Here is a 25,461-nt window from a genome sequence, read left to right as displayed (position 1 = left end):
TGCAGTCAATCAATCATGAGACAGGAGTATTGCGATTTCCCCCTCCCCCTCCCAGCAACTGCCAGTCCCTACCCCTCCCATCACCACTGCCTGGAATGTTCCTGTATTCCCAGCATCCTTTGTTGCAAAGTGATCACACAAAAATATATTCTATAGGCTAAGAGGCAGCGGTGGACTTGGACCCCTGCCTCCAGGAGCAGAGCTGATGTCTCTTAAAGGAAAAGCAATCCCAGTACAACAGGGCTCCACTGAGGTCCACCTTGCGCTGTGAGTGCAGCAGGAGATTGTGGCGTCAGAGGAGGAGTTCCTTGAAGAGCCTGCCTTAGTCGCTCCAGTGAGATCCCTCAAGTATTTGGTCTGCAGGAGTTGCTCTTGGAAGGAAAGATAAAAAGGCGTCCAAGGATCGAGGGGCAGCCGTCTACAGAAGGGAGTGAGGGGGCCCTGTCCGGATGTCCCCCACCCCCAGGCAGAAGGGGTGCAGAGGGCCAATCATTTGGCTGGGTAGTTGGCACAAGGAGTCCAGCAAAAGTAAGGTAAAAATCAGTCCATTCCACCACAAAGAAAGAGTTGTATATAACATACTATAAACCCAAACTGAGCGGAGGCAGGGAGGAGACTAGATCTTCTGCTGTGGAGAGAGAGAGAGGAGAAAAGGTTAGCACCGGGGGGGGAGGAGTTGTCATCAAGCAGGAGCACAATGCACACCAAGCAAAACAAATCAAGGTAGATTATGGTCACGGATCAGCAAGTGATTGGGATCTGGAATAGAGTATGATTTGACTGGCCAAGCACCACCAGATTGCCCAAGAAGGTTATCCTCCAGCTTCCTGGTGTACATGAGCAGGAGACTCAAAGGGAGTCTGGAACATACCATAGGCGGATAAGCCAACAGGTCGTCATCCTCCTCATGCAGGGAATCCTGCCTTTCATCCTCCTGCAGACACACATTGTTAGTGGGGTGTGGGGAAGGATGCAAGACACAGGAAGGGGAAAAGGGACACTGAGCTTGATGGGTTGAGGGGGAAGACGGGGACTGTCCAGGCAGCAGATAGGGCAGAGCAGTAAAGCAGAGTCATCTGACACAGCCTGGGTTCTCTCCTTGGCTCCTTCCAACACAGAGGCCAACAGGGTATGTCTACACTACAGGATTAATCCGAATTTATATAATTCGAATTTAGGAAACCGATTTTATAAATTCGAATGTATTCGGCCACACTAGGCACCATTAATTCAGTGGTGTGCATCCAAGCTACCGTAGTAGCATCGATTTCCAGAGCAATGCATTGTGGGTAGCCAATAACATCTAATTGCCAATAACATCGAATTGCGGCCACACTAACCTTAATTCGGATTAACAATACCGATTTTGACGCTACTCCTCTCGTCGAGGAGGAGTAAGAAATCGAATTAAAGGGCTCTTTAATTTGAATTAAATGGCTTCGTTGTGTGGACGGGTCAAGCGTTAATTCGAATTAAAGCAGCTAAATCCGAATTAAAGTCGTAGTGTAGACCAGGCCCAAGTATTCCTCTTCCAGTTTGCCTGTCCTGACCACCTAGGTCCAGAGCCCTTCCCTCCCCACGTGCCCCAGGTTTCTGGGATTCAGGAGAGCAGAGCAGAAGTAGCAGGGGACTTGAGAGGGGTAGCAGGTCTTACCATCAACGGTGCTCCCTTCAGCGGCTCCACGTCGCCCAGGTCTCCAGACCGGTCTAGGGTCCTATTGTGGTCTCTCTCCTCCAGTGTGGTGTAGTTGTTGTCTGGATTAGGAGGACACATGGCAAGTGAGACAGACCCCTCCAACTAGCAGCTGGGAGCTTAGGCTGCATGAAGCTGGTAGTGCCGGTCAAGAGCTATTTACAATGATTTTCCTGACCCTTTACACATTCCCTCCCTCGCCAGTGTTAGCTCAGATCTAAGCAGCAGGACATGTTCTAGGCAGATCCCCACATACTCTAGTCTGTGTGTCTGTGCCATAAGCCAGCTGCCAGTTTCTTACCTGGTCCCATGTTGCTCATCTGGATCTCCTCTCGGGAGGATTTCTTATCTAGAGGGAAAGGACGGGAGTTTCAGACACCACCCTCAAGGGTACTCACCCAGCCAGGCAAACTCTCAGGCAGCAGATAAGCTGGCTCATTGTTTGGGCTCACTCAGGCAGGCAAGAATTACCTAAGCCTGAGGTGAAGTCAGCTGGCTCACAAACCCAATGCAAGTTGCTATAGGGCCTTTACAAACACCAGCTACGTTCTCAGTCTAACCCATGGACTGTTAAGTTTGCTCAACACCTCTGACAATGTCTGTGCTCCAAACAGCTCCCAGTGAAACCACCAAGAGTGAGGTGCAGAGTCAGCTCTTGGAACACGGAGCCCACTAACTGCACTGGACAACATGTTGGGTTTTGCAGCAAGAGCAACTGAAGCAATCTGAACATAGGGGGTCAGCAGGTAGGACTGGACTTGTGAGGGCTGCACGGCTGTCTACAGGGCGACACATACCTGCTTTTTGGTTCCTGTCAATGAGGGGCAAGGTGCTGTCATCGAACGAGTTACCTCCCTGGCTCCGAGAGGCATTGTTTAGATTCACCTGAAACAGGAGAGGGGCCTGTAACATCCATGACCCCACACATCTCAGTTGCTTGATCACACGCACATAGGTCCCTTAGCCTGCGACACCAAGATACCTAGGCCTCTACAGCTGGAGCTCAGCAATAGCAGAATCTGGACTGATCCAAGTGTGCTGCCCTCTAGCGTCTGAAGGCCTGAAGAGTGGTCAAGCCCATCCCAGGGAAGTCTGGGTGCCGCTGACAGGAGAGGTTCAATATGCAGTGGAAGACAGGATTTGGCCTGGTGAATAAGCTTCTTTGCATTTTGACTCTTCTGCAAGGAGCTGTGAGAATAGCTGTCTATCAAGGGGGAAGTTTAGTGCCATCTAGGAACTTGCATGTGTATGTGGGATCCAGTATCTGAGCACCTCAGATACTGATCTCACACTAATCATGAAGCCCTATGGAAAGGCAGGACGTGCCCATCCCCATCTATCAAATGGGAATCTGACAGGGATTAAAGCCAGAATTCTAAGATCTGTTCCTAGAAAAGTAGCCAGATTGTCCGGAGTTCTCAGCACCCAACAGTATCTATTGAAAACAAGAACCTTCCCAGCCGCACTGAGAACGGGAGCTGCTGGCTTCCAAGTAACTGGCCCCACATGACTTGCCGAAGGTCACACAAGGAGAGCTGGGAACTGAACCCAGATGTCCAGAGTCCCAGGCCAGCACCTTAGCTACAGGATGGCCTTCCTCTCCAGGATTTTATATAAACACAGCTAAGATTTTGGCCCACCATGAGGCAGCAGGGCTACTGGGGGCACCAGGAGGGCAGGGCCAGCTTGTGTCCAGAAGGTTGGCCACTGCTCATCAGCAACAGGGAAGGAGTCTAAACATGAAGCATTATAGAAACATGCTAAAAGGTCCAGTGGAGTTCCAAATACGAACCTTGTCTCTCCCCACCCTCTGAAAGCCAATGACCCCTCACCAACAACCTCCCAGTCACCTCAGGTACCTGGAAGTCAGATTTCTTCCATCCTTCCTTCTCCAGTGGCTTCCGCAGTTCCTTATACCCCCAAATTGTCTGCAACACAAGGGCAGCGGCTCGGACTTCCCTCTCTGATCTGTTCCTGGAAAGAGAAAGACAAGAATGTGAAGATGCAGTACGGGGTAATATCCAGTCCCCTCTGAGTCATGCATGAAAAGACAGAGGGTGGGAAGAAAGGGGGCAGGAAGTCTCAGGCAAGCTTCCAGCATATCCTTCCCCTGGGACACACCTACCCAGATTTGTTGATCAGCACCAGCTTCTCGATGCCCTGAGTCTCACGCAGTTTTTTGGCGGCCTCCAGATTGTCCACAATGACCTCGTTGATGGTGTTCAGGATCGACACCACCGTGTCCTCAGACAGGTTCTTGGCTGGGGTCTGCTGCCCGCCTGGCAGGTTCTTCACTAGGTTGGGGATGGCATGTTTACCTGGAGTGGGGGCAGGTGGGAGAATTAGGTCAGTCACAACGGGATCAGAAGGCATGAGGAACGCTAAGCAGCCAGATGAATTGGGAGAGCCACGCAGGAGGGAAGATGAGTCGAGAGGATCATCCGGGATGGACAGAAGTGTTTGGTGATTCTTGGTTCTGATGCCTTTCCCCCTCCCTCCAGAAAGCCTACTGGAGGCATTCTGGAAGATAGCACAGCACCCCCCTGCCTCATGTTAGACGTGATTGGGGTCAGAGGAATGGAACAGAAGTCTGCAGTTTCCAGAGGAACGAGGGGCATCACAGTACCCTTGAGGTGGCAAGAGCAACAAGCAAGAACCATGACAACTCCTGGCTGATGCAGAGACAAGACATGCCCTCTGAGTGGAGTGCAGTGGGGGGTGGGGGAGGGGAGCAGCTACAGAGCAGACATTGCCTCCACGGCTCTTACCTATCAGTTCTTTGTTGCGGGAATCCACTGCCAGGTTACGCAAGGCGCCGGATGCTGCTTTCACCACCCGCTCACTGTCGTGGGTCAGGAGGTCAGCGACAGCAGAGAGCCCCTTTTCCTGGCGCAGCGCCGAACGGATGTACCGGCCATACTGCGGGGGGACGAGAGCAGGGTGCCACGGGGTTACAAGAGAAGGCAGATGACCGGTCCCCACTGACAGCATTATGCCTTCCCCCCCTTCCATCTCTAGGGCTGGCACCCAGCCCCATACATGCTTCCACTGAGTCACTCCCTCCCTCCCCCAACACTAAGCAAGGGTCCTCCCCAGGAGGCCTACAGGAATCATCCCACCCAAGCAGTCTGGTATTGAACAGCCAACACTAGATGCTACCAAGGTGGGCAATGCGCCCCAACAGCCTAATCAATGCAATACTACAATCGAACAGAAGTGTCCATTATGGCGCTGCTCACACCTTCATCTGACACAGCTAGTGACACCACATCAGAGACAGGATACACTGCTGGAGAGACCATTACCTGACATTTGTATTGCAGGGAGCATGGCAGAGGCCTCAACCAACTCAGGAGTCCACTGTGCTAGACATGTGGCAAGGGACAGTTCCCGTCCCAGAGAGAGTTTGAACCAAGAATACAATCCACTATGCAGTTATGGGCAACTCAACCGTGGACTAGAGAAAGTTGCATTTAATGCTGGGTCAACAGTCTGAAAAAGGAAAGCAGAGGCTCCCCAAGAAGCTAGGCCCCATAATAAGCTATGTTATTCAGACCGCTTGCACAGCACATGCAAGACGCTGCTTCAAAGGCACAGATAACTAGCTTAGCTGGCCTTCGGCATCTGACTCACAGCTGTGGGACTCAAGATTAAAGACACTAAGCACCCCTTTGTGGGTCACAGAAGTAGTTGTGGATGCTCCATGGGTCAGTGCATCCCTGCGCTGCCGATCGGAGATTTTAGGTAGCAGTGCTTGGTTGGGGCATGCGCACGCAGCAGCTGTCTCGCGGTGTCGTTGGCGCCTCTTGTAGCGCGCACACAACCCGACCCCCCTCCGTTCCTTCACCACCGAACAGTCAGATAGCAAAAACGCCGAAGCAGAGGGGAGGAGGGTGGGCAGTGGAGTATCCACAAGGGGACACATCTTGAAGAACTACCGTTACTGCACAAGGTGAGTAACTACTTGAGTAGTAGCCCTGTGGGTGCTCCACAGTGCCCCCCTGTGGATGGTAGGGGCTTCGGAGTTACCATGCTCTCAACCACTACACATGTAAGGCCAACTATGGTGTCTGACATAGCACCATGGGTGCTGGCATAGTGTTTAGCAAAGGTGTGCTCTGACGCCCAGGTGGCAGCTCTATAGATCTATTAAGGGGACATTGTTTAGGAAGGCTATTGATGTAGCCATAGCAAGTGTAGAATGAGATCTGATGCCTGAGGGATGCTCTTTATTGTGTAGTTGGTAGCAGGTTCAGATACAGGTGGAGATCCATTTAGCTAGTCTCTGGGTCGATATTGCACAACCCTTTGATTGTTCTGTTGTGGAGATAAAGAATCTAGGTGATGTCCAGAAGGGTTTGGTTCTGTCTAAATAGACTGCTATGGCTCACCTGACATCCAGTGCGTGGAGGGCAGCCTCCTGAGAATCCCTGTGTGGGTTAGGGTAGAATGAGGGTAAGTGCATCATTTGCTTTATGTGGAAGGATGTAGCTACTTTCGGCAATAATTTCAGGTGAGGTCGTAGCATGATTTTGTCTTTGGTGACTACAGCGTAGGGAGGTTCAGCCATCAGTGCCCCTATTTTGCGGACTCTTCTGGTTGATGTGATGGCCACCAGAAACACGACCTTCACTGACATATGTAGGAGAGAGCAGGTTGCTAGTGGCTCAAAGGGTGGTCTGGTGAGACATTTGAGTACATGATTCAGGTCCCATGGTGGTGTAGGTTGTCGGACTTCTGGATACATGTTCTGTATACCCACTAGGAAGCATCTCGTAAGTGGATGAGCGAAGGCTGATGTCCCCTCTGTCTTATTGTGAAAGGCTGTAACAGCTGCTAGATGTAATTTAACTGAGCTTATGGTCAAGACAGATTATTTGAATTCTAATATAGTAGATAGAGGCGCCGTGACCAAATCGGTTTGTTTTTGTTGGCACCACATCAAGAATCTCTTCCACTTCTGGAGGCAAGTATTTCTAGTGGTAGATAGTCTGCTGTTTAGTAATCTCTGTTTCACTCTTTCTGAACAGTCTAGTTCTCTATTTTGAAACCACGTAGGAGCAATGCTTGAGGTGGAACTTCTCCGGATTGGGATGGAGTGTTTGGCCCTTTTTCTGTGACAGAAGATCCCCCATAAGGCAAGTGTGTGTGGAGCACACACTGCCAGGCGCAGCAGGTAGGGGAAATCAAGTCTGAGCCAGGTGGGGACAATCAGGATGTGTGCTCTGTTGGTCCGTATCTTCTGAATCAGTCGCGAGATTAAAGATATCGGCAGGAATGCATACAGGAGTGATGTGTTCCACAATATGAGGAAGGCATCCCCTAACAATTTGGGTGTTAGACCTGCTCTGGAGCAGAAGAGAGGGCACTATTGGTTAGCCCCATTTCTGGAATATCATTGAGGACATTCATGTATTTCCCATTTGTGTTCCTCTGAGAAGTGTCTGCTTAGTGTGTCTGCTGTTGTGTTCCGGCACCCCGGTTGGTAAGATTGCCGTGATGTTTATGTTGTTGCGGATACACCAATTCCATAAGTTCAGGGCTTCTGTGCCTAGAGAGTGGGAGCAAGCTCCTCCTTGTCAATTGATATAGAACATGCATGTGATGTTGTCGGTTAGTATGTGAATTGATTTGTTCTGTAGGATTGGCAGGAAGTCATGGCATGCGTTGTGTACTGCTCTGAGCTCTAGGAGGTTGATGTGAAGTTGAGTTTCCATCACCGACCATAGAATATCAGTGTTGGAAGGGACCTCAGGAGGTCATCTAGTCCAACCCCCTGCTCAAAGCAGGGCCAATCCCCAGACAGATTTTTACCCCAGTTCCCTAAATGGCCCCCTCAAGGATTGCACTCACAACCCTGGGTTTAGCAGGCCAATGCTCAAACCACTGAGCGATCCCTCCCCCCACTTGCCCTATATGATGTGGTGGTCCAAATGAGCGCCCCAACCTATCAGGGATGCATCTATCGTGATAGTGAGTGATGGAAGGTCCTGTTGAAAGAGGATGCCCGTACAAACATTTTCTGGTTTCATCCACCAGTGTAAAGATGTGAGGACCTTTGGAGGCAATGTGACTCTTGCTTAGGTTGTGTTTGCTGGGCATATACACAGTGCTCAGCCAGCCCTGAAGATAGTGCATGTGGAACCTTGCGTGCCTTACGACGAAAGTCGTGCCCCCCATATGTCCCAGGAGCTGAAGGCAAGTCCTCACAGATGTTTGTGGACTCGTGGTGATCGTGGAAATGAGTGTTCATTGTCATGAACCTGTGGTTTGGTAGTATTGCCTTGGTTTGTACGGAGTTGAGGTAGGTGCCTATGAACTCCAGGTGTTGTGTCGGGGTTAGAGTAGATTTCTTTGAATTTATCTGCAACCCCAGCTTGTGGAACAGCTCTATGGTTATTTGTACCATGTGTGTCGCCTCCTCCCAGGTCATACCTTTCAATAGGCAGTCATCCAAGTACGGGAAGATACAACACAGAGGGGTGCTGAAGTGTGCAGCTACGACCGCGAGTGTTTTTGAAAAAAAACTCGAGGGGCAGTGGAGAGGCCGAAGGGTAGGACTCTGTATTGGTAGTGGTTGGATCCTCCTGTGAACCTCAAGAATCGTCTGTGGGCCAGACGTATGGTGATATGAAAATATGCATCTTGAAGGTCAAGGGCTGAAAACCAGTCCCCCTGTCTAGTGCTGGTATGATTGTGGCTAATGTGACCATTTTGAACTGCGGTAGTGGACAAATTTGTTTACCTTCCGGAGATCTAAGATGGGTTTCCATCCACTGCTTTTCTTTTTGGTGAGGAAATAGTTTGTGTAGAAACCCTTCCCTTCGTATTGATTTGGAACTCGTTCCACAGCACCCAGATACAGGAGGTGGTCCACTTCTTGTTGTAGGAGGTGCTCGTGAGAGGGGTCTCTGAAGAGGTACAGGGAAAGGGGGAGAGTGGGTGGTATGGAGAGAAACAGGAGAGCATAACCAGATCTTATGATCTCCAGTACCCATTGGTCCATTGTTATAGCTGTCAAAGTGTGGTAAAATGGGCGTAAGCTGTGGCAAGAGTGTCCGATAGCGCTTAGTCTGGGGGAGGTCATTCAGACTCTCGACCAAGACTTCAAAATTGAGGTTTGGTTATGGATGATTGAGAAGACGGGGCCTGATGTTGCGGGGCTCTGTCTTTGAGGACGTTGTTTATTCTGTTTATGGTCAAAATGCCACTGTTGTTGGGGGTGAAAAGACGCGTCTTTTTCTTTGATATGGTGTGTATCGGCATAGTTTGTTAGGTAGGGTGTATATGCCTAAGGTACGTAATGTGGCCTGAGAGTCCTTTATTGTATGTAAACCTCATCTGTTTTTAGAGTAAAAGAGCTTTCCGCTGTCAAAAGGAAGGTCTTCACCTTCAGCTGTAGTTCTTTCAGGATTCCCGATGCCTGCAACGAGGATGCTCTGCGCATCACTACTGCTGTGGCAGTTGTTTGTGCGGCTGTGTCTGCCACATCCATTGAGGCCTGTAGAGCCGTGCGAGCCATTATCTGTCCCTTGGTCATGATGGCCTTGAGCTGGGGACGTTTGTCTTCAGGAAGATCCTCCAAGAATTCCTGCAGTTTGCCATAATTAGAGAAGTCATGATTTGCCACGAGGGCAGCATAGTTCACCACCCTGAATTGGAGTGGGGCTGAGGAGTATATTTTACAACCAAAGAGGTCTAATCTTTTATGTTCCTTGTCCTGTGTGGAACAGAACTGGGGTTGCTTGCTGCAGTGATTGACAGCTTCCACCACTAGGGAGTTGGGCTGTGGGGAGGTGGAAGAGAAAGTCCATGCCTTTAGCTAGGATGAAGTACTTTTTGTCAGCCCTTTTACTGGTAGGTGGTGCTGATGCAGATGTCTGCCATATGGCCTCCGCAGGCTCCGTTATGGCTTCGTTAATGGGGAGAGCAATCTTGGCTGCAAATCCTCCAACCATCCGCCTCAGCCGTTTGTGCAGCTTCTCTTGTACCTCCTCTAGTGTGATCTCCTGGCTGACTGCCACCCTGTTTTGGGAGGTCGAAGCTCACTTCCTTGAGGTTTTGGAAGACTGAGGATTGCCTTTGTCAGAAGTTTTGCTGGTCTGTGACGGAGTTGTTGGTGTCTCCTGAGACACCATATTTTTATTTCCATCATAATCATTTTAATGTGGAGATCTGTCTCGCCATGCCCTCGCTTTTAGATTTGTACAGGGATTACATTTCTGGGGGATAGGAGTTTCCGCCAGGCAGCGGACACAAGATGCGTGGCCATCAGAGACAGACATTGCTTTGTGGTAGGAGTCGCATCTCTGAAAACCAGGTGAGCCAGGCATATTGTGTCCGATGATTTTTCCCCCAACTGGGACGTGAAATGTGAAGAAAAATGTAGAAATTGGTTAAAACGAAAACGATTTCTACTGCTAATCTAAGAAACTAAAACTGAAGGGAATGAAAAAGAAAAATCTCTCCCCCTCCACCCCATGCCGCCCAAATAACTGGCTAACTAAACTCTAAACTATCAAAGCTAAAACTACCATGTAAACTATTTTCTTTTCTAAAGATTTTCAAAGCGGCAGCACTGCCACTGAGCTGCGTCTGCAGCTGAGGACTGTAGAGAAGGAACTGAGGGGGTCGGGTTGTGCGCACGCTACAAGAGGCGCCAACACCACCGCGAGACAGCTGCTGTGCGCGCACGCCCCAACCGAGCACTGCTACCTAAAATCTCCAATTTCCAGCACGGGGACGCACCAACACCTAAAGCAGGGCACCCACAGGGACACTACTAGAAGAAGAAATAAGAGCTCCTGATTGGTCTTCCCTGCAACATCACCCTCTGTCACATCTGTCTCTCACCTCCTACAGCAGGAACTGCTTAGCATTCCTGCATGAGGCTTAACCTCAGAGAGCCCACCACCAGCTTGTGCAACCACTTATATTGCACACTAATACAGAGTTGATGCCAAGAGCACAGATGGCTGAAGACACTGGGCAGAAGGGGAGACGTTGGCATTTATGCTGAAGGAGTGCCCAGGCATGGCTCCGGAGGGAGGGGTATATGCTAGAATTAGCATGTCTCTCTCCATGACACTACTAGTGTCTTTGACGCCGGGTTGGTCCCAGTAATGAGTCTGGGAGTGGGACATGGCTCCTACAGCAGCTTTGATGCCATGGTAATGCTGGAAATCATCGGTTACACCAATGCCCAGGGGCCCCAAAAAACCACCCCACCCCCCACCCCATGCAGTGGAAATCTGCTGCGGAAGGGGAAGACCCAGCAGCAGTGCCCACCCCGTCCCCAGAAGTGTCGGGCAGCCCCCAGCACCTCCCCCCCACACACACACGCAGAAGCCCCCGCACCCCCTGCCCATGCCTCATCGTGGGCAGAAGCCTTGGGGTGGCAGGGGAAGCCCCTGCTTCCCCCCCCCCCCCCGCACACCTGGTCTCCGGCAGAAGGCCCTGCGCTCCCCACCCCCCGCCCTGGCAGAAGCCCCTGCACCCACATCCATACCCTATCCTAGGCAGAAACCTTGGGGATGCCAGGGGAAGCCTGATTGCCCCCCCTCACACACCCTACACCATCCCCGCAAAAGCGCAGGGGTGACAGGGAAAGCCCCAGCACCTGGACACCCCCCCGCAGCAGCCCTGGAGTAGCTCTCTCACCGCTGCAGCCCTAGGGCCAATGCACAAGGATAGAGCTTCTTGGGGCTGCAGTGGGGCGGTGGACCCTGGGTGGAACAGGGGTTGGCCCCAGGAAGGGGCAGAAGGGCCCCCCACACACACTTGCTCTGGCCCAGGACCCCAGGAAACCTTAATCTGCCTCTGGGTGCCTGGCCCCCCTATGCCAGTACTGGATGGATGATCCCTAGCCCCACCCAGCTCCAAGGCTTCATTCTCTCCTCATTTTTAAGATCAAGTTCCCAGTCTGTCTCTCCTTGGAAGTGACTCACCGTCCAGCGACCAGCACACAGGTTCTGGATGGCTCCTGCTGAGGCCTCTAGGATGGCAGGGGTCTTGCTCTCCTTCAGCAGCGAGATATATATCCGGACTACTTCTGGTTGGAAGAGGAGCTCATACCCTAGAAAGTGAGACAGGGAGTAACAGGTAAGGCTTATCCGAGAGGTTCATTAAGTAACTGAGTAAGCAATGGCCTATCCAGTAGGTTAGACAATTGACACAAGGTGTAGGTTTTGCCTCTCCCCTTCCCAAGTGACTAGAAGTATAAGAACTGGATCAAACCAGTTTAGTTTTTAAACCATTGCCCCACAGCACTGGAAACTCGGACAGCACAGCACTGTGGGTGCCACTCCTGCACTAGCCCAGACAGTTACTTCCGTCAATGAAGTGTTGTTCTGCAATTCAAGCAGCAGAGCACTCCGATAGGTGCTAGAATAATTTTTAAAACCTAAAGGTGTTACTAATAAAGGGTAAGGTTTAGCCGTTTGATGTGGAGTGCCCCTTTAAGCCAGTGCTCTTACACCAGGCCAGATTTAGGTGACGTCATGGTCACAGCAGCCAGCCACAGCAGTGTCTGAAAGCTTGGTACAGGGAAAAGAGGGAGGACTCAAGCCTCATCACCAGTAGATACTCTTGGCACCTACAGAGCTAGTTCAAGCAACTGTAATGTTTACAAAAGCCTTTCCTGCCTACACATGAGCACGGCAGGGACACTTCAACAGTGTTCACAGCCACAACTACACAGAACAGGTCTTCAAGCCAGATCAGCTGGAAGTGCTGGTGTTGCAGTGACATCCAGGTGACATTAAGCAGAGGGGTTTGGTCTCCGGTCCTGCCAAGTGCTTTACTGAAAAAGACACTGCACCCTTATCAGTGGGTATACAAGTCTCATGAGAATCTGTTCCTTTGTTTGGAGTAGGGCTGGTGAAGTTTAATTTGAAATTTTCTTTTTTTAAAATGGCCTTTTTGAAAGCCAAAGTTTCTGCAAAAACGTTTTCTGAATTTTCTCATTTTGTCAAAAATGGAGTTTAGGTTTATTTCTTCTCCACACCTCATTTTCCAGTGGGGAACAGAGAGAGAAAGCCAAAAGTTCACAGATGTTTGAAGAGAGTTCTTTGAATTTTTCAAAGAGTTTTCATTCCATGGGTTTCAAACCCTCCACCTTTCCCAACCAGTTCTAGTTCTGAATGCCTGCAGCTCCTGGAGTTTAACACTCACTATTAGTTTTACCAAAAGGTGTAATGTGCACAGAGTCTTCCTGGTTTCAAGAGAATCTGGGACATTTGCCAATACCATTGCTGTACTTGTTTTGCACAGCAGGGAAGTTAAAGTTAACAGTAGCTACTGGACACTCGCCATGACAAAGGTATACCTGTTATCGCCCTTACCTTACCTAAGTCATGTGTAGCTCCAGTCACCCTTGGTGCTTTTCTGCTTCCCCCACACCCCCCAAATCACCACAGTATCTGAGCACCTCATACTCTTTAATGTATTTATGCCCAACACCCCTGGGGAGGCAGGGTAGTGTTGTTATCCCTGTACAGATTGGGAACTGAGACCAAGTTACTTTCTCAAGGTCACAGTATGGCATAGCAAGAAATTGACCAAGTCCTAGGCTAGTGCCCTGACCACTGCACCATCCTCCCTCTTATAAGCCAAGTAGGAGAGGCTCTTCCCAGAACTCGTGTGTGTCATGGCTTTATTACACTAGGCAGCATTTATATTCATGTAATTAGTTGTCTGTATCTCCACCCCTCGTAAAACTGGTCTTTATTTAACTGGCTTCTATTTAATGGCATTTGAGATAAGATCAGCAGGCGCTGGGGGAGGAGAGACGGGTAGAGCAAATGCACCAGGGAGTATACCTTTTGCAGGGCTTGTTCTTTTGGGAAAGTCCACTGTATCGGCACCAGGCTCTTCTAGAGGTTTTTTGCCTTCAAAAGGAATGAAAGTAGTGAATACAAGGTATTAGCATAGCTTATTCCACCACCTCCCAGCCAGATTACTCATTACACTTGCTCCAATTAGTGAGAGAATCAGAATAACTCTAGAGGTGCTGTTGGGATAGAGTGGGCATCTCCTACCGAGAGCATTCCTTAGCCAGAGTTGTGAACATCCACCCCACATGCACCCACTGGGAAGTGGGCAGAGGAGAACACCCAAACTAACATGTAAGAGGGAAAAAGACAAGAGTGTACTCACCTCTGGAGAACCACTCATCTATTGGTGAAGCGGAGAGAAGGACAGGAGAGAGAGGAAGCAGGAGAGGAGAGATACCAACAGGATCACAGGGTGGTTTGGCAGGAAAGCAAAGGGGAAGGGGGGAGGAAGAGAAGAGAAGAGATGGGAAAGGCTTGAAGTTAGTGGCGATCCTTCTGTCATTTCCCTGACAACACCGCATATCAACCCACCACAGGGCCCTGAATACCAAGGGCTAGAGATACAGGCAGGGCAGTCTCACTGCTGTCACAAGAGGTCTTGAGGAAAGCAGTGATTTAGCCTTCTTGCCAAAGATTGTTAGTGCATGATAAGAAGCCTCATTTTCCTCCTCACTAAGACAGGCTTTACCTTTGCCTTTCTTGGCACCAAAGCAGCTGGCAGCGTGGGGCCCAGCATTGTTGGCGGGGTTAAGAGGCATTTCCTGGTAGCGCTCAGCGTGCGGGATCTCACGGTGGACTTGATACGATAGGTTCCGCAGCAGGCAGACACAGTTCTCGACCAGCTGAAAGGGGGAGAGAGTGTCATTTACAGTGAGACACAGCTGGCTTACCGGTCACCTGATACTTCAGAGCCATAAGGGATGGTGTGGAGGTTCAGAGGTCTCAGGGAGGAAGGGGCAACTGTTATCTGGCTTAGGGCAGTAGCTCTCCAGCGCTTCCATGCTTCAGGCTACTGCTTAAGAGGATAATTCCATCATTACCTCCCCAGCCTCAGATCCCCCACCCCACTGCTTGATCCTCAGATTGTGCTTTGCTCTGTGGGCACCAAGGGCTCCGTCCCCTGCTGGTGATCAACCCATGGACCAGTGTTTGGATACCATGAATTCAGAGCAGCCTCTACGTCCAAGCACAGAAAGATCAGTCCAGGCTTCAAACCATTCTGAAACTCAGTCCCCACCCCCACCTTCAAAACATCAGGTGGCTCCAGAATCTCTCCTCCCCTCCCAGCCCTAGAAGGAAGCGGATGCTGAAAAGGAGGAAGGAAAGGCAGTGACTGAAGACAGGTCAGTAGTACATCTCTTCCTGAAGGCACGGTCAGAAACAAAAGCAGAGCCAGATGCCAGCACCGGCACTGCTTTGGCCCCCGCAGCATGCTCCCATCTACTGGGGATGGGACCGTGTTGCTCCATTACCTTGCTGTTGCAGTCTTTCTGGCCAATCTCCGACTGGACAATGTATATCAAGGCATCCACCAACCCGTCGCACTCACGCAGTTTCCGACGAGCCTCGCTCCGCTCAGAGCTCACGTTTCTAAAGGGGAAGAGAGCACTGGAGGGTGAGACGGCCACAGTGGCAGCACCTCAGAAGGACTAGATTGCTCTCATGTTCCTGCTCCCCACCAAGCTGAACCACCCAAGTCTCTCCCTGACCTAGAGAAGAACTGAGCTAGACAAGTAATAAGAGGCACACCAGAGACTGATCATGCATCGGAGAGGCGATTAATACCTTCTCATCACCAGCACTACCACTGCCATGCAATTCTGCCTTTAGTCATCCAGACGCCAAGTCTGGTCATCGCCCCTTCCCCAAAGAGCTATGGTGAAGAAGAAGCCACCAGCCTCCCGAAGGTGGGAGGGAAATTCCAGTTACAGCACAAGCTCAGCCTGAAGTGCCACAGGCTCAGATGCCCCCTTCCCATCGCCGCTCCCGCAAATACCTAAGGCAGCCAGCGGTGTTGGTGAGCACCGACCCCCACTCTATGTGGCGTGGCTTGGAGTCCTCGTTGGGCTCTTTCTCCCAGCCGGAGCGCGGGATGATGACCTCGTCAGTGAGGGCATGCAGCGCGTGGTCCACAATGGCCATCTTTATAGAGTCATGAGAGGAGAGATTCCACAACGTCCCTGAGACGGAGCACATGCAGCCAGTGAGACCAAGGCACTACACAGGTCCCCTTCCCCAGCAACCACTCCCAGACCACCCATTACCTGTGATGACCTCAGTGAGGTCCATGTCACGGGCCTTGCGCAGCAGCCGCACCAGGGCAGGGACACCATCGCAGTTCTTGATGGCAATCTTGTTGTCCTGGTCTCGGCCAAAAGATATGTTCTTGAGGGCCCCACAGGCCCCATAGTGTACCTCCTTCTTGGGGTGGTCCAGCAGCCCTACCAGCACCGGAATGCCCTTCAGCTTTCGCACCTCCGTCTTCACCTTGTCGTTGCGGTAGCACAGGTGCTGCAGGTAAGCCGCCGCGTTGGATTTGACCGCGTCCAGGCGGAAATTCAGCATGGCAATCACCTCAGGCAGCTCTGGCTGGCGCCAGTTGGCTGGCAGGGGCCCTCCCTTCCGCAGGCTGTCCAGGCTCGCCAGGCTGCCACGCTCATGCTGGGCCAGTGGGGCCCAGTAGTACTGATCAGGGGCCACCTCATCCACCAGCATATCCTCATAACTCCTGCAGAGGAGAGAGGAATGGAGTTAGAAAGGGGAACAGGGTGTAAGCTCCATGAAGGGGAGCGGACCTCAGTCTCCAGCCCCTAGTGCTGGGAAACAGCAGAACCAGAGAGGTTAACACCAGAAGTTCCATTGAGACACTGGGACTCTGAGAATGCTAGAAACCATATGCCTCTGCACAGTAGTATCAGCATCCCCTCATACAGGCCCCCAGGACTAGAGAGCTCTTTCCCTCCGTCTTCATGGTTCTTAGCTTCTACAATGAACCATTTCCACTGACCAGTAGGGTGAAGGAGGCCAAATGTGGGTTTTTGTCTGCTAGGAGCTGGACTGTGGCCAGCCAGGTCCACACCCTCTTCCCTTCAGCCCTTCAACCTAAGCCATGTGATGGGAGCAGCTTCCTTTGCCTGGACAGATAAGTGTACGATAGCATGACATTGCCCAGGGCAACTGCAGCTACTCTTTCCCCTCTACCCTTTGGGGCAGCATCTTACTAGGCTTATGGTGCCTGACTCAACAGAGCCCTAATCTCAGTCAGGGCACCTGGGTGTTACATCAGTATATCAGGATTATCCTCAGAGACCCTACACACACAGAAGCAGCAGCTCTACTTTCTTAAGGCAGGGAAGGGTCTGCTGAACAGTTCCATCCTCTGGCCACTAGAGGGCAATGTAAATCCAGATAAGTCAGAGACAGAAAACCTATTAGGTCATTAAGCCTGCACTAGTGTGGGGAGAGAAGGATCGCTCCTATTTAGTATTCTCCAGAGCCTCGGCCAGGCTGGTTCTAAATGTTTCATGCAAAGAGGACTACAGTATTACAGAGTCATTAAGTGGGTACAGACTCCTGTTAGTAGCTGGGTCAGATTTCAAGGGTACCCAATTCCTATGGGACACAATAAAATAGTAATAGTGATGCTGCTGCATCAAGACAGTCAATTCCGCCTTTTCCCAGGAGTCATTATGTAATGACTTTGAAGATACCAACGCGCACCGCTTAAGCGCAAAATTGCTTTTGACAAAATACTTTGAGAAGCCAAATGTGGACAGAGATGTTTTCACATAACTAATGTCGAAGTGTTCACCCCATCAACTGGTGTGTGTGTGTGTGTGTGTGTGTGTGTGTGTGGCGGGGGGGGGGGGGGGTAAGAGGAAGGAAGGAAACGACTTAAAAAGCAAAACAAAAAAATATTCTCCCTGAACAGAATGTGGCTCTGATCCTGGCCTATGTGCTAATGCAATACAAACAAAATTACAGTGTTCCGACATGGGGACCAGCAAGGGAAAAGCCTATACGAATGTTAGCACTGGAGTGGGACTCTGGAGGAGATTTCACATCAGTTCCCAGTCCTGACACAGACACGGTCACCCTGGCCAAGTCTCTGCACATCTGGGCTACCCCTCTTCTGCAGAGTGGAGAAAATATTTTCTCCCATACTTTGATTTGGTCTGTTTAATCACACGACAGCGCTAGTTTGTTTCAATGTTGAAATTAAATTGATCATCCCAGGCACAAAAATATACTCCTCCTTGCCTGCCCTTTTATTATGAGAACAGAAAAGGTATTGGTCAAGGAACACAAATGGAGAAAAATGATTTGCCCATTGACTTGGATTGCAGATCTAAGAAGCCTAGTTTAAAAGTAAAGCCAGTCTTAAGAAAGAGGCGCTGCAGTAAGAGGCTGCTTAAAATGCCTTGCACGTGCAGTACCCATACAATGCAGTGTTCACACAGGTGTCAACCAGGCCTGAAACATACCAGCACAGTTATGTCAGTATAAGCACTAGTAGAGACATACCTATGCTGACAAGAACTTTTATACCAGTATAGTTTGTCAGAGAACTAGTGTAAGCTATGCCTGTAGAAACCACTTTCTGTCATGCTGTACAAGCTGCACCTACACTAGGAGGGCTGGCCTGCAAAACTGTTCTAGTATAGACAAGACCCCAGCTAGGTCCCGTACTTTGGATCAGCTTTGCCTAGAGGAGTATTTGACTGATCATGCACTTGTCTCTTTGCATCTGATCACGCCTAGGACATGCCCACTCTTACATTACAACCATGGATTATCTGAAGGGTTTCTGATTCCACTCACTGGTGAGCATGCTAGAAATGTATTAGCCAGAAGGAGTAATGGTCTGATCAGTGGTACAGCTTCAGGTCAGACCAGTTACTCCTGTTGGGGTGGCAATTCTGTTTGAGAGTCACCCTCGGAAGCCATTTTGATTGGCAAGTTCTGGTCAATGGAGATTTTGCTGCTTCGCCACCATCAGTGGTTACCCTGCAATCCTGTGCCCCACAGCCACGTGCCATGGTGACAGGGTGGACAGATTGCCTGCCACGTCACCCTCTGCAGTCTGTGACAAAAGGCTGAAGCTCTAGCCCCGCAACACCTGATCTCAGTGACAAGCCACACTGTAGACCGTTTGTTCCTATGCCATGGCTGTGGTCAGGACGGAGTACTCCTTAACGGTTACATCTGCTAACCCCAGTTCAGCTAAGTATTAAGCAGCCACCCTCAGTTGGGCTGCATCAGGACACTGGCAGTTCTGAATGCCTCTTGCTACTGTGAAAGGTCAACTTGTTTCTATTGACTCAGGACAGTCCAAGTGTTTCCATGGGAAAGCGAAGGAGGAAAGAATTCATCATCTACAGCGCTTTGATCTCATTCAGTTTCGCATGCTGAGGTTTTGTGCGTGCTTAACAAGTTGCAACTAGACATGCAAGATGGACCCATGTCCGTCATGGCTGATTATAGCCAGTAGAGACACTGGGGTGGGCGGGGGGGGGGGGGGGGAGGAGGAGAGAGAAGGGAAGAGAAGAGAAGGGATTGTTAATGGACTTCCTTCAGGAGGGCAATTCGCCAAGCACACTTCAAAGTAATGTTTAGGACCTTGCTCAAAACAAACATCTTGGGGCTGTTAATCTTGCCAGGTACCATCCCCAAAAGTGGGAGATTTGAGACAAAAAGGTAATTGAGATAGTGGTGATGAGCCAACTCCAACAATGCTTGGATTCCATGGATTTCTGTGATCTTTATCAGCCAGTCTGTGGATAAAACAGAGCCTGTTCCACAGCTGGGGAGCTGGAGGACAAGGGCATGGCAGCCATACAGATTCTGCAGTTTGTGACACCAGTGATGACAGAGTACTGCTAGCTGCCAGGTGCAAGGATGCTGACATGAAGCGACCTTTCAGTGAGTTCAGTCCTTCCCAGATGAGAGCCCATAGGGCCGTGCTAGGAGATTGGGGCATGCTCTGGGGAGAAGAAGCAGAGTTCATTTAGTGCCCCTTCCTGTTTGGTGTCTGCATGAAGCCACCAGGGAGCTTGAGAGCCCGTTGCAGGTGCTGCAGCAACCTCAGGACACTTGTCTATATCATTCCTTTCACTGAGTATGGATCTTACAGCCTCCCACTCCTCCCAGACTGACAGAGTGGGGGACCTGGATGGAAGAAAGGCTGCTGCTCAGCCTAGATAAGGCATCAAGATGCCAGAATGGCTGCAGACCAGGCTGCTCAGAAGAGGTTTCTCATTGCCAGTCCAGGCTCAGGACTAGCAAGTTTGATCCCTCTACGCTGAGCGGCAGGGCTTCTAGCCTTTGGAATTCGTTCCCCTTGGCAGCCCAGAGCCAGAGCTAAGTGACCTTCAGGGCTCAGAGAGATGCGAGTGGGGTTAACGGGATGCTGAACCAGGCCTTTATAGTTTCATTCTCTGCAATCAAAGACCAGCTCTACAGCAACATGCATGCTAGGAATTGTACTGAGCATTCAGCTTTGGGGCTCAGATCCCCTCAGACACAGCAGCCCCAAGGCAGTGAGTAAACCTAGAGAGTCTCAGCTAAAAGGAGCCAAGACACTTGCACAAAGCCAAAGCCTTTCCACAGTGCATTTTTTTTATTATATATATATATATATATATATAAACACACACACACACACAGGTTGGAGCATCAAATACTTAGATAATATTTAAGTGCAGGCAACAACTTCCTGTGGGGCTGTTCCTGTCTGGTTCCCTTCCTCACATTGGCTCCTCAGTTTATTCTGTGTAATAGTACATTAGCAGCCCTCCTAGGACAATACAGTGTCACAGAAGCAGCAATGCCAAACTTTTATAGGACCCCAGAGTGCAGTCATCCAGTCAAAGCAACACTTGGCTAATCAGCTAGGGAAGTGACTGATCTGCACAAGGCACAGGGGAACCAACTGCTATTGTCAGATTTGACCGCTTCTCCCCCACAGGGTGTTCCTTCAAGGGGCTGTGCAACCCAAGTCAGCCACCAGCCCAAGAATCAATCCTCCTCCAGCCTGAAACCTCACATCCTAGGATCCCAGCTCAGTGGTAGCTGCAAGTTTAAGCCAACACTGCGCTGAGAAGTTGGCGTCTACATCAATGCACAGCAACAATGGATTTGGTGCTGTTGTGCAGTGGCATGAACCAAAATGCAGCCTTTGCTCTCAAATTATTATTTTGTTCAACCCAAGCAGACTCAGGCTATAGGGCCAGGCTCAGAGGAACAGAAACCCCTGCCAAACTGGCAGGGCGCATCTTGACACAATGCAAAGGGGGCGGAGGGGAAAGAGAGGAAACGAAGGAGTCGCAGGACTCAGAATCAGTCCCTGTCTCCCTCATTAAACTTTGCCCACCAACATCAAAAACATGGGGCATGCTATCAAGAGACAGTACATCCAGAACAAAACCCTCTGGACAGCGCACGATAGCTCTGTAGAAGTCATTGCTGCAGGAGGTTAAATGCTGCAACTGCGTAATTTTAGAGTCAGCTAGATGCCAGTTGGGCAATCTATGACAATTAGGCTCCGACACAGGAGTAATAACCACAGCCCCAATACACACACAAGCTATTAGTAGTTGCCTCATGGAGGTACACACCTTTGTTGGAATCACCCACTGCTGGGCACTAACGGGGGGGAGGGAAGGGGCGCATAATACTCAGAAGACAAGTGGTCTGCGACAGTGCGTAAAGCCTGCTGTTCCTACCTGAGTCGCCGCCTGGGGTCTGAGGGAGTCCCCGCCCGCCTGGCAGTGCCATAGTCCGGCATCATCCCATAGTCCATGTCTTCATAACCAATGCTGCGCTGGTCGTCTTCCAGCCCATATGGCTCTGGGTGAAAGCGGTTCAGGTCCACGTTGCTCCCCCCTACCCGCACCTGTGGCTGGGGACCGTAGATATCCTGACGGCTCGGGGCCCGGTAGCCATCCATGGCGGGACGGTAACGTTCATCGATACGGGTCACACGGGACAGGCTGCCATAGCTGTGGTCGCTGCCAGGGTAGCCGTCCTCATAGGGGCGACCGTAGCCATCTGGGTAGTGATAGTTACGGGGGAGTGTGGCGGTGCCAGGCTGGCCCAGGTAGCTGCCAGGCCCCCCGTTGCCATTTTTACGGAAGTTCCTGTCCACTGTCTGGATGTAGTTATTGGAGACAGGAGAACCCTCCACAGGCAACCCATCCGGCCCAACGGGGACCTGCTGTACTGTCCGCGTGGTCACAGTCTTCACCACCTTCTTCACCTGAACAGATGGGGAAAAGGAGATGCTCTCAGATTACAAACGCAAGGGCTGCTGATGTCCCCTAATCATCCCAACTCCCCTGCTATCTCAGGCCTGAACTCCCTGAGCTCTGCTTGTGCCCCTCCATCTTGACCAGTAGCCCTCATCCCCAGCCTTAGTTAACAGTGCTACAAAAACATGCAGGATAGAAAGTTTAGTGCATATGCCATCTCACCAACCCCAGGGGAGGGGGGGCCAGATCAACACTACTGAAGACAAGACAGTCCCCTTTCTTTTACTGTCCCCCTCACCGTGGTCTCTGTGCGCCGGGTGGTCCCATCATCAGATGTCTCCACTGAGACAACAGACATGGCGCCCTCTGGGTCCTCCTCCATGGTATACGTCTCCTCCACAATCTGGCCTGGGTCCTGCATCCTGGGGATCGTGCTGTAGAGGAGGTGGCTGCGGTCCTGGGATGAGGGAAGAGCACACCAAGTCAGCCCAGATTGCGACCAGTGCCAGCTCCCACCCACAGGAAACAACATTTCTGTGACCTTAGCTCTACCTGTACTGTCTAGGCAAGGATGCACTGAGACATCTCCTGGCTAGAGCAGCATTTCCAAAACAGTGGGTCCCAACCCACCAGTGGGTTGTGGGAAGAATCTAGGTGGGTCACCTGTCATTGCCCCCCATCCTCACAGGCCCCAGAAGCTCCCTCAACCCCATTCTAACTGTTGCTAGGCTGGCACAGTAGGCAGAAGCAATGGTGGCCAGACCGGGGGTAGGGGGGAAGCCAAGCAGGGTGCTCTCCTCAGCTTGATGCAGGGGGAAGATAGATTGCATGGTCCCCTTGTTGGGAGGGAGATATGTGTCAGTTGGGAGGTGGTGCATAAAGGAAATAAGAGGATCTCAGAGCCTGGAGGGCTGTTCTGTGTTTCCTGTTGGATCCGGTCTTCCATTCTCATTTAAAGGAGTGATGACTGAACTACATGGGTGTAGCAGGAGCCCTTAGAGAGTTCTCGATCCACAACACGGTCAGGGCAGGGAGGGGGGTCCCTCCCCCCCCTTAAATGGAAACCACTGGCTACACGGAGACTGGTCCTGTGCTGCTGCTGCCCCCCACCCCCATGTACGTGGTTGACCAGAGAGCCCAGCTCTCCAGCACACAGGCCAAGCCCCATCCCTCCAGCTGCCACTACATGGCACATGCCCTAGAAGTGAAATGGGAGGAGTGCCCAGGATGAAGGGATTTCTGGTAGAGTTTTCTGCCGAAAGTCAGAAAGCATCTATCCAGAGGAGAGAGGCTTCCCTGGCATCACTCTTGCTTGCTGGTGGCTGCAGAGAAAGTACCACGGCACAGAGAGGGGTGGGGAAGCCTTGCCAGCAACACCTAGAAAGATGGGTCCCTTCCACAAAGAGGAAAGACCAGCCACTGAGCCCCTGAACTCAGGCCTTGCCCCCTCACCCCCAACAAGAGGTCCCAGCTCTTCCCAGAAGTCCTTTACCGGTGGTCCGTTGAGTTTCAGATCTGGAAATTTCTGCCTCTCCAGGTCAGCATCGCCCAGGAAACGGCCGTTCTGAAACAAGCCACATCAGCTCATTATAATGCTTCCTTATCCATTGCCTCAGATGCATCGTCCTGTTGCCTCCAAGCAAGAAAGGCCAGGCCCCATGCCCTTGGGGTTAGTGCCCCACTCCACCTTGTGAAGACTGTACTGACTGCCTCACACCCTAGTCTCAGCTCCAGACTCAGCAGCAGCCAATTCCAGTGCCCCAGAGGTTAGCAACAGGTAGAGGTGATAAGAGCAGCCAGGACGATTCCATGCCCTGAGATCTCAATGCCCTTGGTGAAGTGACAAGATCTGGGCATGGTGCTGCAAAGGTTGGTGCTACACAGCCAAGCAGGAGACTAATGCTGTTCCCCAGTGCAGTCTGGGGAGTCCCCAGGAGGAGTTAATAAGCAGCCATCTCTAGTGCTCCACCCTCCAGACATCCCAGTGCTCCACATGGCTGCCAGACTATTCAGAACTTTATGTACCTCCTACCAGAAGGGCTAACGCTCCCTTCTGAGCACGCACACCCCAACTCCACCAGGGAGAGAAGAGACAAGACATTTCACATCTTCTTTTGATGTGGAGCCACAGGCTACCCGATGACACATCCCAGGATCTCAGGGAGATTAGAGGGAACAGCGTGGGGAGTCAAAAGCAGACCACAGAGCATAATGGCTTTTCACTGCCTATGATCTTCACACACACACTCACTTCTCCTCCCACTTACGGCCCAGGGAACTGTTCCCCCCACCTTTGAAGAATATAAATCCCAGCTACATTGGAGTTAGACAAGTGGAAGTTTCTCTCAGTAGCACCAGTATCCTCAGCCAGATAACCAAACCCTCTATGCCCAACATTGCCAGTGCAGCTGTCCTCTGGCCCTTTAAAACAGGGCACAGAGGGTCTTGACTTCTACCCCTTAACAAAACCCAACAGACGATAGCCACAAGAGCAGAAAGGAGATCAAGCCAGATCCACCGCAGCAGGGAGAACAAGTTAAGAGCCCTGGTGACTCAGGCAGACTCTTCCCTCATCCCCTCCTGGCACTTGCCCTGTCCCATTTGACTACTCAGTGTTTAAAGGTGGAGCCTGGGACTTCACAGTAGGGTACTGAACCCCCCGGTCTCTCCCAGGATCATGCAGGTGTGTGTGGCAAAGTCATTTGATCTCTTGATCTCAGTCCCCTATCTGGAGCGATGGGGATAACAGCAGCTCTGCCTGCCACACAAGGCTAGGGGGTGGATAAATACATTGAAGATTATGAGGTACCCAGATACTTAGCCAGTGGGGGCCACATAATCACAACATAGCCTCTAGACTGGTGCAGCAGCAGATTCTTGGGGGGAGGGGGCGCGCACGCACACTTAGCTAGAGCCCAGACTGCCACTCAAAGCCCCCTGTGAGAGTTCTTGGACTCTGCCAGCCACATCCCCAGGGTGGGCACTTTGCAAAACAGGCATCACGTCACCAGGTTAGAGAGGATACCAGGCAAGCACCCCAGGAGAGCAGAGATGCCAATACCTCCTGCCTCACAACTAGTTACAGGGCTTTTGGGGCAAGGGAGCCAGAGGCCCCTGGTTTTCTGGGCAGGGCTGCACCTGTCATGGAGTCCCGATCCATGAGTCTACAGCACTATGGAGATTGGCTCATGTATCTGTTCCCCAGCACACTAATCCTACACTCAGATGTATGGGGAGCCCTCCATGAATCAGTGAGGGGGTCAAGCAATGCCACTTCACACCCCCAGACCTGCAGTTCATCTGGCAAATTCTTACAGCAGTTACTCAAATCCATTAGGTGTGGAGACAGCTCCTCTGGGAGGGGGCAGGGCAACTCTGATAGGAGCCAGACTGCCAGATACTCCTCCCGCGTCCACCATAGTTCATGCAGGAGCAGCCATAAGGGCTCTGCCGAGCCCCACGTGCCCACCTCTCCCCAAGGGGGGTTTACCTGATGCCGGCGGGTGAGGGTGCCGTTGGCCATCGTCTGGCTGGCGTCCTGTGGGGAGACCCGGACGCGCTCCAGCTGCGCCGAGACGTGGCGCCGCTCCTCCTCCAGCGCCCGGGTCAGCTTCTCAAACTGCGCCTCCTGCTCCTTGACGGAGGCCAGGATGCTGGCAGTTGACTCCACTTCCGAGTCGTCCAT

The 25,461-nt window shown here is 51.4% G+C and overlaps 1 protein-coding gene across 1 annotated transcript; it reads right to left on the bottom strand.

The window, feature by feature from the left end:
• Positions 1-616: 616 nt before the first annotated feature.
• Positions 617-25,461, bottom strand: CTNND1 (catenin delta 1). Its single transcript, XM_065403434.1, has 19 exons — positions 25,267-25,461; positions 23,269-23,340; positions 22,075-22,233; positions 21,252-21,784; positions 15,792-16,255; positions 15,524-15,707; positions 15,000-15,117; positions 14,216-14,369; positions 13,850-13,867; positions 13,513-13,581; positions 11,641-11,768; positions 4,462-4,612; positions 3,819-4,011; positions 3,553-3,667; positions 2,491-2,578; positions 1,995-2,042; positions 1,655-1,755; positions 872-934; positions 617-628 (listed from the first exon to the last, which is right to left on the bottom strand). Exons 1-19 carry the CDS (start codon positions 25,459-25,461, stop codon positions 617-619), a joined length of 2,865 nt encoding a protein of 954 aa, XP_065259506.1.

The sequence above is a fragment of the Emys orbicularis genome, chromosome 4 (genome assembly GCF_028017835.1).
Source record: "Emys orbicularis isolate rEmyOrb1 chromosome 4, rEmyOrb1.hap1, whole genome shotgun sequence".
In the NCBI taxonomy this organism is placed as follows: Eukaryota; Metazoa; Chordata; order Testudines; family Emydidae; genus Emys; species Emys orbicularis.
Note: the sequence above shows the minus strand (reverse complement) of the source record. Positions and strands in the feature narration are given on the sequence as shown.